Consider the following 16,487-nt stretch of genomic DNA (forward strand, 5'->3'; position numbering starts at 1 on the left):
ATTACATACAATATAACCCCAACCAAAAAAGTTCCCTGTGAAGAAGTAAAATTAACTTATGTACAAATCTCTCAATTTTGAACTTGGCAAATTCCATTTATTAATGACAGGCATGTTCCAGTAAAAAGTTGTCTGCATTAGATAAGAACACAGGAAATCCAATCCCTTCCCAAATCAGTCCACAATTCAGTATCTCCCAGCTCCCAAGGAGTCTCTCCTACTACAATCCCTTTTCTCCAGCACCTCTTTATTTTACCCTCTGTGGAGGTCTTACAACCTGACCCATGATTTCTCTGACATTCTAAGAGGTGGCGGTCTATGCTCCTCCCTTTTAATACAAGATTATATGTTTGCTCAACTGAATATGGCAGAAATGATGCTATAATTTCTGAGCCCAGGCCTTCTACTTCCTGGCTCTTGAGATATTCACTGCCAAGCTAGTGAGGATGTCCAGACCACATAGAGAGGTCAAGGATGGGTGTTCAGGCTGACAGTCCAACCAACAGTTACCATCAACTACCAGAAGTGAGTGATGGCCAGTGAGGGGACTGTCCGATAACTCCATCTCAGTCATCATTTACCAACCACATGGAGACCTCCGATCAAGACCCATTTGAGCCCCATCAACCCTCAAAACCAAGAGAGATGATTATTTTCAGTGTTTTAAATCACTAAGTATGGGAATGACTTGTTAGGATACGATAATAAGCGAAGCACTCACGTGTTTCTTTCTGTTCCTAATAGGATACCAGGACCTATAAGTAGAAAGTAGAGTGATGGAAGAAGGTAAAATCCAAACCACACCAGGCCTCCTCTCCCTACCCACAACCTGACCCTCCCCAACCCAGGTGGAAAGAAAAAAAAAGTTCATAATCTGTAAGCACTGAGGGCAAGAGCAAACAAGACAGAAACCGTAAGGACTCCCTTCTTCACTCCTAACTATCTCACCAGTGCCAGTACCAATAAGGGAAACAGGGAAATCTAGTCCTGCCTTCTCCATAAGACACCTTTCAGCATTTCTTTTCCTCCAACTTCCATCTCTTCTTATCTCAACACCTGTCAAGCACTCCTTTCCAACAGTTACATATACAAACAGGAAACACAAAGATAAAACAAGAAAAAGTCCAGCAGTCATTGCTCCTCACTAGCTCTCGCCACTTGCACAACCACAGAACCCAACACTCTCCACTTCCTCAATGGAGTTCCATCTCAGGTACAACTCATTAATAAAGTCAGAAGTACCGAACCATGTCTTAGAGGAAAACGAAAAGCCCCTCCAAACCTTAAAGTTCCCTTAAGAACTGAGTCTTGATGCCCTTCAAAGGGCTACGAAACCACACTGCATCACACAAGGCAAGCAACCAGAATGCATCTTGCCACCTTTCACAAAATGCAGCCTAATTTTCCACTTCCTAAATGCCTCATAACTGAAGTAGTAAGAATACAAAAGCAAAAGCAAGGAAACATCTTGTAGCCTTCCAAATATACATATCTAAGTTCACACATTATTATGGATTCCAATGTGTCCAACTATAAAATCAGTTTAGGGCAGCTTTTTCAATCTGAAGTGAGTACCCTCAAAGGAGGGTTGGGTGGGATGGGTTAGGAAGGGGAAATGCAGGGTTGTGGATAATTTCAGAAATCTGAAAATTCTCCCTAGTGACCTTTACTTGTTTAATTGAAGCCTCCATGAAATATATGGATTGCCACTTTATCACAGTTTACTGTCACAAAACATCAGCCAAGGTTTTTGTTTACAAATCTCCACTAAGTTGTTTCACATTAATGTAAAAGATCAGATGCAAACTTAATGTGGAAATTAAACATTTTCCCCAAGACAGTGCTATAAAGCAAAGCTGAAAGTCATTATTTCATACTGATAAAGATATCAGAAAAATTGAGCCTTTACTAGCATAGGCATGCTGAACTCAAGTTTAGGTTTTGAAGTTTTGCCATCATAGGAAGCAATACATTCGCAATAAAATGGTCATTCAGATCCTGCCACTCAAAGAACAAATCCAGGATAAGCAGCATTAGCATCAGCTTTTTGGAAATGCCAAATCTCAGGTCTCACTCAGGACTTACTGAATCAAAATCTCCATTTTAACAAGACCTACAGGTGAATCACATGCACATTAAAACATGAGACACACTGGTTTAGAATAAACAAAAGTATCATTCTTCACACTGATGCTGCAAAATCTGAATGTCAAAAATTCTTATCTTTGTTTCTATTTGATAACAGTATTTACAATTTCAAACTGCATCAGAGTTTATACTTAGTTTTGGGCTTGAAGGTAAATATATATATATATATACATATATATATATAAAAGCAATGTTGATAATTTAAGTCGACATTCTCAATTAACACCTTAAGGACACAACTCATGTTCAAAATTAATTGACTGAATTGAATACTTTCAGCATTCACAGATAGCAAACTCAATCTCTTTGTAAAAGAACTCTAGTTCTTAATCACTGTTAAAAGATTATTCTCACCTGGCAAAGTCAAATACTAATAAAATTTCGATGCAGATAACTACTTTCAGGAGACAGAACTTCTCACGTGCCGAACACCACCACCATCAGAATGGTTTGGCTGCACCTGAGTACAAGCAACAGCGAAGCAACTCAAGATCTCCTCATTGTATTACGCCTATTTGCTATATTACAATGTAAGCTTCTCTGAGAACAAAAAATGTCTTTTTGTATGCTCAATTCATCTCCCTACCTTTTACAACCAGCAACCAGCAGGGACTGTAAGGTATTCCTAACAGACACAATATTAAAGAAAAAAACCCTATTCTGGAATGGCAACCACAATTTGCATACCACAGGCAAGCCTCACCAGTTTCATCACTTCAGCTTAATAAAAACCTTGTCTACTACCGTAACAATTACTATACTTTGATCATTGTAAAACTTCGAAATTGAATTTTCTGAGACAACGGATTCAAACAAGTTTAAAAATCCCACTGAGAGAAAACCACAATATTTCATTTATCTAACACACAAGGACTCTCTGTATGTGAATTTTTCACATGAATGAAAACATACCATTCTTTAAAAATTATATTTAAGATGTAAAGCTTTCTTTCTTATAAGTATATAATTTCTTATATAACCTACTGAAATATTTACACATCTGGGGTTATTTCAATATAATGGGGACAGGGAGAATGAGTAGAATGTAGAGGAAACAAGGTAATCTGTGAATCAATAATATTTGAATGTGAGTGGTGGACAGATGTGTTCATTAAACTGTTCTACTTCTGTATACAACTGAAATGTTTGATTTAAGAAAATTTACCTTACCTTACAGCAACCAAAACAATATGGTACTGGTCATTAGGATAAACATAAAAACAAAAGTATGAAACCATTAGTCCAGAAATAAACCCATTTATCCATGGTCAACTGATGTGACATCAAAATCAGTAACCAGGGGAGGAGTCAGTCTCTTCCACAAACGGTGCTGGGCCTAGATTCCTGCACATTAAAGAATGAAGCTGGAGCCCCACCTCACACTACACAGAAAAAGTAACTCAAAATGGGTTGTAACCTAAATGTTAGTGCTGAAATAACAAAACTCCTAGGAAACAACGTATAGGTTCTTCATGACCTGGCATGACTCAGCAGCAGATTCCTTGATACACAAGGAATACCCAAAGCACAAGCAACAAAAACTAGATTTTATTAAAAATTTTAAAATTTTTGTGAAAATGACACTCTATCAAGACAGTCAAAAGACAATGCACACAATGGGAGAAGTATTTACAAACCTGTTAAAGATCAAGCATCCTGAAAGAACTCACAGCCTGAGAGAAACAAGCCAGTTTAAAAATGAGTAGGGACTTCCCTGATGATCCAGGGATTAGGAATCCACCTTGCAATTCAGGGGATGCAGGTTTGAGTCCTAGTCTGAGAACTAAGATTCCCATATGCCCCGGGGCAACTATGCCCACATGCCTCATCCTGGAGATGCCCACGCCGCACAACTAAGATGGAATGACAGCCAAATAAATCTTTTTTAGAAAAATGAGTAAAGGACTTGCACAGACGTTTGTCCAAAGATATACAAATGACCGGGCTTCCCTGGTGGCTTGGCAGTAAACAATCTACCTGCCAAAGCAGGAGACCTGGGTTTGATCCCTGGGTCAGGAAGATCCCCTGAAAAAGGAAATGGCAACCCACTCCAGTATTCTTGCCTCAGAAATCCCACGGACAGAGGAGCCTAGCGAGCTAAAGTTCATGGGGTCGCAAACAGTTGGACACAACTTAGTGATTAACCAACAACAACAACAATACAAATGACCAATGAATATATAAAAGATGTTCCACACCATTAGTAACCACAGAAATGCCAATTACACCACAACGGGACACCGCTTGACAACTGCTAGGATGGCTATTAATCACAAAAAAGGAACACAACTGTTGGCAACGAAATGAGGTCACAACCCTTGTGCATTCTGGTGGTGATGCAGCACAATGCAGCTGCGGTGGGAAAGTGTGGTGGCTCCTCAAGAAGGTAAGCACTGAGCAACCTACCAACTCCACTCCCTGGTGTATACCACACTCAAAAGAACGGAAAACCGGGACTCAAAAAAAACTACATACAAATGTTCAGAGCAGCCCTTTTCTTCCCAATCTAGGAATTGAACCGGGCTCTCCTGCATTGCAGGTGGATTCTTTACCAACTGAGCTACCAGGGAAACCCTCAACAGCCAAAAGGTGGAAACAATCTACCTTTTCACAGGTTTACAGGGCTTTCGATACATACGCAAGGCAAAATTTTAAGTCAAATCACTTAAAAAAAAATAGAAACAGCATGTTTAAATTCTAATCCAAGATAAAAGGGGGTAAAAATAGGAACAAAGAACTGCAGACCTGGCACAAACAAAAAACAAACCAGGATGGCTGAAATAAGATCAAATATATCATTAATCGGGCTTCCCTTGTGGCTCAGATAGTACAAAATCTGCCTGCAATGCAGGAGACCCATTTTCAATCTCTGGGTCAGGAAGATCCCCTGGAGAAGGGAATGGCTACCCACTCCAGTATTCTTGCCTGGAACATTCCATGGACAGAGTAGCCTGGCAGGGGGTTCCAAAGAGTTGAACATGACCGAGCCACTAACACGGATGTATAATCACAAGCAAAGTATAAGTAACTCAGAGATATTATCAAATTGTATTAATAAAAATTCAATTCTATGAAGTTTATCCAAAGAACTCAAACAAGTACATAGAAAGGTTAAAAGTAAAAAAAAGAAAAAAAAATAAATTCTCAATAAAACACTAGCAACCAAATTTTAAAACATATAAAAAGGATTGCACACCATGACCAACTATCCCAGGACTGCAAGTTGGTTCAACACATGAAACCTGATTAATGTAATCCATCATGTATAAATAGGGTAATAGACCAAAATCACATAATCATCTCACAGATGAAGAAATATCATTTTACAAAATCCAACAGCCATTCATTGGAAAAACTGAAAGCGTTCCCCTCCCCCCAAGATCAGAAACAAGACAAGGATGTCCATTCTTCCCATTCTACCCAACACTGGACAGCAGGATCTAGCCAGAGAACTATAAACCATTTAGACAGGAAAAGAATGGAAAACAAAGAGAAAACTGTCTGGACTTGTAGCCGACACGACCACGTACATAGAAAATACAGAGGAATCCACAATGATTATTTACTTGCTCAGCAGTGTCCAACTCTTTGGACTATAGCCCGCCAGGCTCCTTGGTCCATGGGATTTTCCAGACAAGAATACTGGAAGGAATGTCATCCCCTTCTCCAGGAGATCTTCCCCACCCAGGGATCAAACCTGGGTCTCCTGCATTGGCAGGTGGATTCCTTACCACTGAGCCACCAGGGAAATCCGCATACACAAGAAACATTCAAACTATTAATAATACAGGAGTTCAGTAAGAACAAGAGATCGACATAGAAAAATCAACTGTACTTAAACTGTGCAATAAACAATCTGGAAATGAAATAAAAAATAATCCCATTTATGATAGCAAAAAAATTAAATGTCTCAATAATTTTTAAAAAAGAGTTGCAATTGTTATACACTGAAAACTTAAAAAAAAAATCACTGGAAAAAACCTGAAGACTTAAATAAATGGAAATACATTCCATGTTCATGGATTTGAAGGCATAAGATTGTCTGCTGCTGCTGCTGCTGCTGCTAAGTCGCTTCAGTCATGTCTGACTCTGTGCAACCCCATAGACGGCCTCCTACCAGGCTTCTCTGTCCCTGGGATTCTCCAGGCAAGAACACTGGAGTGGACTGCCATTTCCCTCTCCAGTGCATGAAAGTGAAAAGTGAAAGTGAAGTCACTCAGTTGTGTCCAACTCTTAGCAACTGCAGCCTACCAGGCTCCTCCGTCCATGGGATTTTCCAGCCAAGGGTACTGGAGTGGGGTGCCATTGCCTTCTCCAATAACATTGGCAATACTCCTAAAATCAATCTACAGAAGAAATCCGATCTCAATAGAAATCCCAGCTGCCTTTTCTTTTTCTTGCAGGGGGCTAAGGGGGGTGGTGGGGGTTGGGGGGTGGTGGGGAGGGCAGTAATTGAGAATCTAACCATAAAATCTGTATAGAAATGCAAGGAACCCAGAATAGCCAAAACCAGCTCCAAAAGGAACAAAGAGAAATCACACTCTCCAAATTCAAAACTTAAAACTAAAGCTGTAGTAATCAAAACAGTGTGATACTGCCCTAAGGACAGACCTATGGATCAATCAAACAGAACTGAGTCCAGAAATAAAACACTACATACACAGTCAACTGATTTGAACAAGGAATTAGAGAATGATCTTTAAAAAAAAAAAACAGGGCTGTGACAACTGAATGTCCACATGCGAAGAATGAACCTGGTTCCCTGTTGCTGCTGTTAAGTCGCTTCAGTCATGTTCAACTCTTTGCAGCTCTATGGACTGTAGCCCACCAGGCTCTTCTGTCCATGGGATTTCCCAGGCAAGAATACTGCAGTGGGTTGTCATTTCCTCCTCCAGGGGATTTTCCCAATCCAGGGATTGAACCCAGGTCTCCTGCATTGAAATTCTTTACCACTGATTTCAGACAACAGAAAAAAAATTAACCCCAGAAGGCGCAAAGATCTAAAATTTCATGACCTTAGATTTGGTGATAATCTCTTAGATCTGACACCAAAAGCACAAGCAACTAAAGAAAAAAAACAAATAGATTAGAATTCATCAAAATTAGAAACTTTTGTGCTACAAACACCACCACCAAGAGACTGAAACAACTTCCTATGAGAGAAAAATAAGGATAATGCACAGAATGAGAGAAAATATTTGCAAACCATATGTGATAAAGTGGCTTTTCTAGAATATAAAAAGAACTCTTATTCCTCAATAATAAAGAACTCAATTTTAAAATGAGCAAAGGATCTGAACAGATAGTTCTCCAAACAAGATATACAAATACAAGTCTAATAAACATAAGATACTCAACACCTTAAGTCATCAAGAAGTGCAAACCAAAAGTCACAATAAGATACCACTTCACACCAACTAGAATGGCTATCATCAGAAAGTCAGATGATAATAAGTGTTGACAAAGATGCAGAGAAACTGAAACTCTAATATATTGTTGGTTGGAATATAAAACGGAGCAGCAGCTTTGACAGTTCCTGGAAAACAAGCTAACCTACTCAACAGTTTCTAAAAAAGTTAAATCTAGAGTGACCAAGCAATTTCACTCTTAGGCATATACCCACACAAAAACTTATACACTTACAAGGTATAAGTTTATACTTAAAACTTGTAACAGTATTATTCAAAAGAGCCAAAAAACCCCTATCTCCTCTAACTGATGTATGGATGAGTTAATCAAATGTGGCACATTCATACAATGAATTCTGAGGGCATGTGATTCTAGACTTGAATTCCAACTACTACGGTATCATCAACGACATCTACTGGTTTCATCAGAGCTCGGTACCTAAAACCTAATGAAAACAAATTTAATTTCATTAAAACAGTACTTACTGTGTTTTTGGAGACTGCTCATATGAAGTTTATGGAATGAAACAAGTTTCAAAAACAGAAAAACCAAATAATATTTTGTATCTCAATAAAAGTACCTTTCCATCACCAAAGGGAGGTCTGAAAACCAATGATTCTAAACAAAGAACTGCTAGCTGGGTGAAAAGCAGGGATTCCTCTGAAAGAACACACGTGAAAGTTTCTATATCATGTCTGAAATGGGAAGGAATGAAATGTCAAATCGTCATTGCTTTCATGGTAAATAGGCTATGAGACAGGTAGTTATTCAATTAAAGGAAGAAAGAAATCTGGCACACTTAACCACAGGTTCTGGAGTCCCATTTGGCTTATCAGCTGAGAGGCTGTAAGCCTCAAGCACATTATTGTGCTAAATCTGTTTCCCCCACTACTTGTTATAGAGTAGTTCTTATCTCCTTGTACCTTTCCCTTTCTCTAGATTCTTAAACTAGTTACAGCATACTTACTGCCTCTACATTAAGTGTTCTCATTATTGAAATTATGTAAATTCTGTGATTACTGCTAGGGCAAGTACTATACTGTGTTTATTTCAATATTGTTTAATAACAGTTCAAATTACTTGATTTAAAATTTCTTAACAGTACATATTTAACAAAAGGAAGGAAAGCTATGACAAACCCAAACAGCATATTAAAAAGCTGAGACATCACTTTGCTAACAAGGTCCATATAGTCAAAGCTATAGTTTTTCCAGGAGTCAGATATGGATGTGAGAGTTGGACCATAAAGGCGGCTGAACACAGAAAAACTGATGCTTTAGAATTGTGGTGCTAGAGAAGACTTTAGAAAGTCGCTTTGACTGCAGGGAAATCGAACCATCAATCCCAAAGGAAATCGACCCTGAATCACTGGAAGGACTGATGCTTAAGCTCCAATACTCTGGCCACCTGATGCAAAGAGCCAACTCACTGGAAAAGACCCTGATGCTGGGAAACACTGAAGGCCAGAGAAGGGTGAGGCAGAGGCTGTGATGGCGGGACAGCATCAGCGACCAACGGGCATGGATTCCAGCAGACCCTGGCAGACAGCGAAGAGCAGAGGGATCCACGGGGTGGGAAGTGCAGGACACGACCTAGCCACTGAACAACAAGAGTTAGAAAGGGAGGGGAAAGGAGTCATTTGTGTGTCACTAAAACATTCGAATGCTGTTATGTCAATGTTTTCTCCCTGCTCTTCCCTCTATCACATATTATCACAAACTAAGAAGTGAATCGCAACTAAGGCCTCATCCTTCACAAAGCCACTTTTAATAATAGAAAATTCAGTAAGATGGTCAGATCATCTCAAAAGTAAGCTTTCCTATACTAATAGCAACCAAAACTGCAAGATACCTAGAAATAAACCAAACAAGAAATATCCTAAAGGTGCAAATGAAGAAAATAATAAAATATTACTGATAATTAACCAGAGAAGTATGTCGTTACTAATTTGTTTATCACTACATTTCAGCACTATATTAGGCACTTAAAAACTTAAACAGACACTCAATGTATTTCTCGAACGGAATGATTCAATACCATAAAGATAAAAGTGTACCAAATAATCTAAAAACTTAATAGGATTCCTAATTAAAATCAGTCCCAAGAGATTTTTAATAGACCTTGATAAACTCACTTATTACATAAAAGAATAAAATTATGAGTGGGTAAACTTCAAGAGCATGAACATGCCCACATATATCTTAAGTTTTCCTCTGAGTGATACTCAAGCATTCTAAGCACCTGTTGGACAAACATTAATGAAAGTTAAAAAGCTTGGAGAATGTCTCACAAATGTCTAGCTCTTAAGTTTAGGAATCCCTAAATAAACAGTTCTCAAGATAGTTTCCCCTCAAGACTTATTCAGGGCATCTAAACTAAATCAAGAGGTCATAACTACTTTCCACATAATACTTGGAGGCCTTTTTCATTCTCATTTCCTCATAACTATGAGGTGTTTTCCAGAGGCCACACGGTGTGTGATTTGCTACATACTGAATGCACAAGCAGGTTAAGAATCAAGTTATCTTCTACTAAACAAGACTGTAGAGGTTTACAAGCCATTTAACACCGTTACTTTCATTAATTTTTGAAAGTGATTATTTAGCAGTTATGTATGTTCATATGTGATGCTTATTGTTTTTATTTTTAAATCAATATATTTAAAGAATCTTTCAGTTTTAATTTGTAATGTGGTATCAATTAATATGTGCTTCCCAGGTGGCTCAGTGGTAAAGAATCTGCCTGCCAATGCAAGATATGCTGGTTTGATCCCCAGGTAGGGAAGATCCCCTGGAGGAGGAAATAACAACCTACTCCAGTATTCCTGTCCACTGGAAAATCCCATGGACAGAGGGGCCTGGCAGGCTACAGTCCATAAGGTCACAAAGAGTTGGACATGACTGAGTGACTTAACACACACAGAGACATTGACTAATATAACCCACATGAAGAAAAGCCTTTTGGGTTCCCTAGTAATTTAAGAGTGTAAAGAGGTCCTACGACCAGAAAGTTTGAGAACTGCTTTTCTAACTTAACTAGGCACTCTGGTCCTCAGTTAAACAAAGCTTTGCCCAACGTATAGACCAACTGCCAGACTGGAATAAATTTAGAAGGAAAGTAAAGTCCGACTAGCTGGTAAGCAATATCAAAAATACCTACATAAGCTCCTCAGAGATCACCAGTATAGAAGGCTGAAGAGGTTACTAGCAGCTCACAAGTTTATCATCTGTTTTTTTACCCATTTATGACAAACTAGGACATCTTCCCCTACTTTTAGGTATCAATCACCTGAAGTATCAGCGCAGGAACAAGGTAAGCCAAGGGAATGGTCAGATTATACATCTTTTTTTCTTTTTTGATCTAACGTACGCAAATAGTTTATTCTTAATTCAAAAATTAAGCAAATGAGAACTAAATTTCTTTGCTGAACTGGACTACCTGACACATTTGCCACCTGGACTACTTCCTCTGGGAAGCTCTGGAGTACCTGCTATGCTCACACAGGTCCCTTAAGCAGATCACCATGTTCCTATCTCAGGGGAGGGACCCGCGACCATGATCTTACCTGAGTAAGGTGAATGTGTGAAACCAAGACGAAAGTCTAGAACACAGACAGTTGTCTGTGAGACAGCCAGAACTCCTCTAAAGGCAGGAATCTTGCCAGGAATGACAGCAGCATTATATGTCATTAAAAGCGAAGAGCGACTGTACTAGTTCACCTGCTTATTTAACTTGCACGCAGAGTACATAATGCAAAACGCCAGGCTGGATGAATCACGAGCTGGAATCAAGATTGCCAGGCGAAATATCAACAACCTGAGACTTGCAGATGATAGCCCTACAGAAAATGAAGAGGAACTAGAGAGCCTCTTGATAGGGTGAGAGGAGTGTGAACATTCAAAACACGAAGATCATGGCATCCAGTCCCATCACTTCATGGAAATACATATGGGAAAAGTGAAAACAGTGACAGACTTTTATTTTCTTGGGTTCCAAAATCACTGTGGACAATGACTGCAGCCACAAAATTAAAAGACGCTTGCTTTTGGAAGAAAAACTATGACAAACCTAGACTGCCTATTAAAAAGCAGAGACATCACTTTGCCAACAAAGGTCCTTCCAGTCAAAGCTATGGTTTTTCCAGTACTCATGTATGGATGTGAGAGTCGGACTATAAAGAAGGCTGACAGTCAAAGAATTGATGCGTTTGAACAGTGGTGCTGGAAAAGTCCCTTGAACTGCAAGAAGATCAAACCAGTCAATCCTAAAGGAAATCAACCCTGAATATTCATTGGAAGGACTGATGCTGAAGCTCCAATACTTTGGCTTTCTAGTGTGAAGAGCCAACTCACTCAGGAAAAGACCCTGATGCTGGGAAAGACTGAAGGCAGGAGGAGAATAGGGCAACAGAGGATGAGATGGTTGAATGGCATCACTGACTCAATGGAAGTGAATTTACACAAACTTCAGGCGATGGTGGAGGACAGGGAAGGCTGGCACATTCAGTTCATGGGGTCGAAAAAAGCTGGACACGACTTAGTGACTGAACAACAATAACTAGCTCACCACCAGCGAAAAGTCAGAGCTGAAGATGGCCCAGAACCACACTCAATCCTGAAGTGAAGTGAAAGTCACTCGGTCATGTCTTTGCGACCCCATGGACTACACAGTCCATGGAATTCTTCAAGCCAGAATACTGGAGTGGGTGGGTAGACTTTCCCTTCTCCAGGGGATCTTCCCAACCCAGGTATCGAACCCAGGTCTCCCACATTGCAGGCGGATTCTTTACCAGCTGAGCCACAAGGGAAGCCCACTCAATCCTGAAACAACTCTAATTCCTGAATGACATCCCCATCTTTATGTCTGACTGTGAGATCAGTGAAATAATGATCTTTCTTCCCTCTACAGCCTTTGTGATGGAATGGAAATGTATTAACCTTTCCAAATAAGTCAACAGAACACATTCCTTACAATGTGAAAAATACAACTACCACACTTGGGGGATTTAAAAAAAAGGATTAAAATGATGAATTGGAGGTTAACTGTGAAAAATTAGATAATCAGGATCATTTTTTCTCTGCACATACTAATGAACATCCATCGTGCTGTGCAAATGGAAACAGTAGGGCACTGCTAAAGCACACCAGGTACTGTGAGGTATGGCCCAATTACACAAACTGATGGCCAGAAAGGTTCCATGTGTTTTGTGTTAGTCACTCAGTTCAGTTCAGTCGCTCAGTCGTGCCCGACTCTTTGCGACCCCAGGAATCGCAACACGCCAGGCCTCCCTGTCCATCACCAACTCCAGGAGTTCACTCAGACTCACGTCCATCGAGTCAGTGATGCCATCCAGCCATCTCATCCTCTGTCGTCCCCTTCTCCTCCTGCCCCCAATCCCTCCCAGCATCAGTCTTTTCCAATGAGTCAACTCTTCGCATGAGGTGGCCAAAGTACTGGAGTTTCAGCTTTAGCATCATTCCTTCCAAAGAAATCCCAGGACTGATTTCCTTCAGAATGGACTGGTTGGGTCTCCTTGCAGTCCAAGGGACTCTCAAGAGTCTTCTCCAACACCACAGTCACTCAGTCATGTCCAATTCTTTGTGACCCCATGGACTGCAGCCTGCCAGGCTCCTCTGTCCATGGGATTCTCCAGGCAAGAATACTGGAGTGGGCTGCCATTCCCTTCTCCAGAGGATTTTCCCAACCTAGGGATCAAGTGGGCCTCCTGCATTGCAAGCAGATTCTTTACCATCTGAGCCACCAGGGAAGCCCAGGAAGAAACGAAAATATTGGCCATGTATTTTGTCTGTATGATCTGTGAATACTGAATCTTACCCCAGTCAACTGAAAAAGGAAACCTGCTTAACACCTATCAAAATCTCACTCAAAATTTCATAAGCTAAAACAAAATTCTGGAACTCTATGTTAAAGGTCAGTCACTGATATAACATAACATAGGTAATCCAAATAAGATCCCTCAGATTAGATGTGTGTGTGTGTGTGTGTTGTGTGTGTGTGTGTGTGTATGTGAGCGCATGTTTGCACTCAGTCATGTCCAACTCTTTTGTGACCACATGGACTGTAGCCCACCAGGCTCCTCTGTCAACGGAATTTTCCAGGCTAGAATACTGGAGTGGGTTGCCATTTCCTTCTTCTGGGGATCTTCCCAACCCAACCCACATCTCTTGTGTCTCCTGCACTGGCAGGTGGGTTCTTTACCACCTGGAAGCCCTCAGATTAGACAGTAAAATCGAATTCCAAATGAACACTGAGTGAGTGGCTAAAAATTTAAAATAATAATATAAAGATTAAAATAGTCACATATTTTATGTTCTTTCCAGTAACTGAAAAGTGGCCCAATGCCTTAACTTGATCGCTAATAAGTAGGTGCTCATTTCTCACCCAGTTCTTTCGGAGCAGAAACATGTCTGGCTTAAGACAACTGGAAAGGGAAGGGAAGGTGGGAGGAATCCACAAAGCATTAAAAAACAAAGAAACTTGGTATTGGCTTATGAGAAAATGCGTTTTTCACTGACACTGCCACCATTTTTCCTTCAACATGAGCCAAAAAATAAAGGCTGCAGATTTAGTGTGAGGGGGAAAAAAATCCAATAGCCTTCTTTCTATCCTATCAAACCAATCGTTTAACAGGTTCCAGTGTTTGCAATTTAAACTTTATGTCATCCATAAACAATGTTATGAATCAGTAACACTTTTCTCTAAAAAATACACACACAAGAATAAATATTTCTCTTCTCAATAGCTTTTTTCTAATGTAAAAGAGCTTGAAAAGTAAGATAACACATACATATGTTTTTTAATCTAAATAACAGAGTTCTGTAATCCTGATCCAAACAAACCAATTGTTAAACAAAGATTTCTTAAAATAAGGATCAGTGAAATTAGAAAACTGACAACTGACTGTATTTAAGAAACCACTGATAGTATTCCTTGGGTTTAATGACATTGTGTTTGTGCTTTAGGCTGTGTTTCTGTGTTTTTTTTTCCCCCTCAGGTATTCACCTTTCAGATACACTTAAAGGATTTACACATGAAACGATTTTCAGAGTTGCTTTAAAATATCCAGCAGGTAGATGAAACAGGACCAGTCACGTGACAACAATGGCTGAAGCTGGGTAACTGGTACAGGAAGCTTTATTACACTCATCTCTCCATTTCTTGTGTAAGGCTGAGGAAAAAGAAGTATCTCAGGCACCAAAACATCCTGTCAAAAGCATAGAAATTTTTGCCCCACTAGATCACCCCAGAATTCTGCTTACTCTTTCTTATTTATCTGGCTACTCTTCAAACCAACCAACTTCCTCCAATAGACCTCTAACTGAAATACAAGACACTTGGTGTCTTTTTAACTCCATTCAACAGCTAGGTGAGGGCCAGGTCAGGATACGACCCAGGATTCCAAATCACAACTAGTAATCGTATTCAAACTTCAAGAGCAAATATACGTTTTGAGTCAAAATGAACTATCACAGGGTGGTGTTTTTGTTTTTCGAATTTCTCTTATTATGCCCAGTATTTGAACTAACTTTGGTGAGTAGTTTACAAAGGTGAAAAATAACATATGTTGTTCACTCCCAGGAAGTAAGCCCTTTCCATGAAGAGGGGTAAAGAACTCCACCGAATATGACACCCAGGAATGTTACAATCATCTCGGGGTACTCAACTCTACATACACCCTTAAGCTCCCTCGCCCCCAAAGCCTTTTTAAGTGGTTAGAAAAGAGCGACCCTGGTTGGTTTGTTTCATCTCCTCCTTTCTTAGGGGAGGTGCTAGCGAGTAAAGAAATGACCAAAAGGCCGGAAGAAGGAACGCGAGAAGCATGGAGTCTGGACAATCAGCCCGTAAGTAATTGAAAGCTGAACCAAATTAACTGAAGTTAAGACAGAGCAACCTGCTACGCTCCTCGCGTTGTCTCTAACGTGCCTGAGAGGCTCCGAGGGGGAGAACACCTGGCTGGAGTCACGTCGCATTCCAAACCCTTCTCTCTCCAAGAATTCATAGGCACACAGGCAAAAGAAAAGAACTCTTCCAGACCTCCGCCAAGAGCAGCGCCGCAACAACAACTCCCACCCGCCCGTGCCACGGTGGCCAAGCGGCCCCCGGCTCCGTGAGGCCGCCCGAGCCGTGCCCCACGGCACCGCGAACCCCAGAACGACTCCCGGCTCCTCAGCCAGAGACCTTCTCCCGAGGCGGGCGAGGGGACGGAGTCTCCGCTGGGATCCCGCTCGCCGCCGAGGCCCTCCTCGCCCGCCCGGAACTGGGGTCTCGGGCCCGCGCTGCCCACTCTGGGTCCCGGCCTGTGCCTCGCGGGGCCGCTCTCGAGCCTCGACCCGGGTCCGCCCCGCGCCCGCGGGAGCCGCGAGACCCCCTGAGCCTCGCCGGCCGCCGCCGTGAGGACCCCGCCACTAGTACCTGTCTTCGCTCTTGTTTTTCTGCTTCTTCCCCATCGTGTGTCAGCGGCGCTCGCAGCCCCAGCCCCTCTACCCGGTCTCTCACAGACCCGCTGTCCCTCGGCTGACTTCGGTCTCCGCTCGGCTCCGTGCCCCTCGCGCTGCCGCCTCTCGCACCCGGCTCTCCACAGACCCGCGCACTGGGACAGGGCACATATGGTGTGAGCTGCGAGTGCGCAAGCGCATCGCCCCGCCGCCTCGGCGTGGGGACGCAGGGCGCGGCTCATCGAGAGCTGCGCCGCGGGTAGAGCGTCTCTAGTTACCCGTCCGTCAGGCGGGAACCCGAGCGCCCTCTTCCGGCAAGCGTCCGCGGCGCTCCGAGGTCCGCGGGGTTTCAAGATTCTAGAACCTGGAGGTGGACAATGAGGTTGAAAATTTCCGCGGTCGGCCCTGTCCCTGCTGGGGGACGCAGAGTTGGGGAATTGGATCTCAGTTCAAAAGCAGACTTTGGGCTTCCCT

The 16,487-nt window shown here is 41.6% G+C and overlaps 1 protein-coding gene across 2 annotated transcripts in view; it reads right to left on the minus strand.

The window, feature by feature from the left end:
• EIF5B (eukaryotic translation initiation factor 5B) overlaps positions 1-16,167 on the minus strand; it is a 72,838-nt gene extending 56,671 nt beyond the window's left edge. For both annotated transcript variants that reach the window (XM_068983928.1, XM_068983922.1), the window contains exon 1: positions 15,991-16,167. In XM_068983928.1, coding sequence (XP_068840029.1) covers positions 15,991-16,025 — 35 coding nt within the window. In that variant the 5' untranslated portion in view covers positions 16,026-16,167. The remainder of the gene's footprint in view (positions 1-15,990) is intronic.
• Between the last annotated feature and the right edge of the window lie 320 nt (positions 16,168-16,487).

The sequence above is a fragment of the Capricornis sumatraensis genome, chromosome 1, assembly GCF_032405125.1.
Source record: "Capricornis sumatraensis isolate serow.1 chromosome 1, serow.2, whole genome shotgun sequence".
Taxonomy (NCBI): Eukaryota; Metazoa; Chordata; class Mammalia; order Artiodactyla; family Bovidae; genus Capricornis; species Capricornis sumatraensis.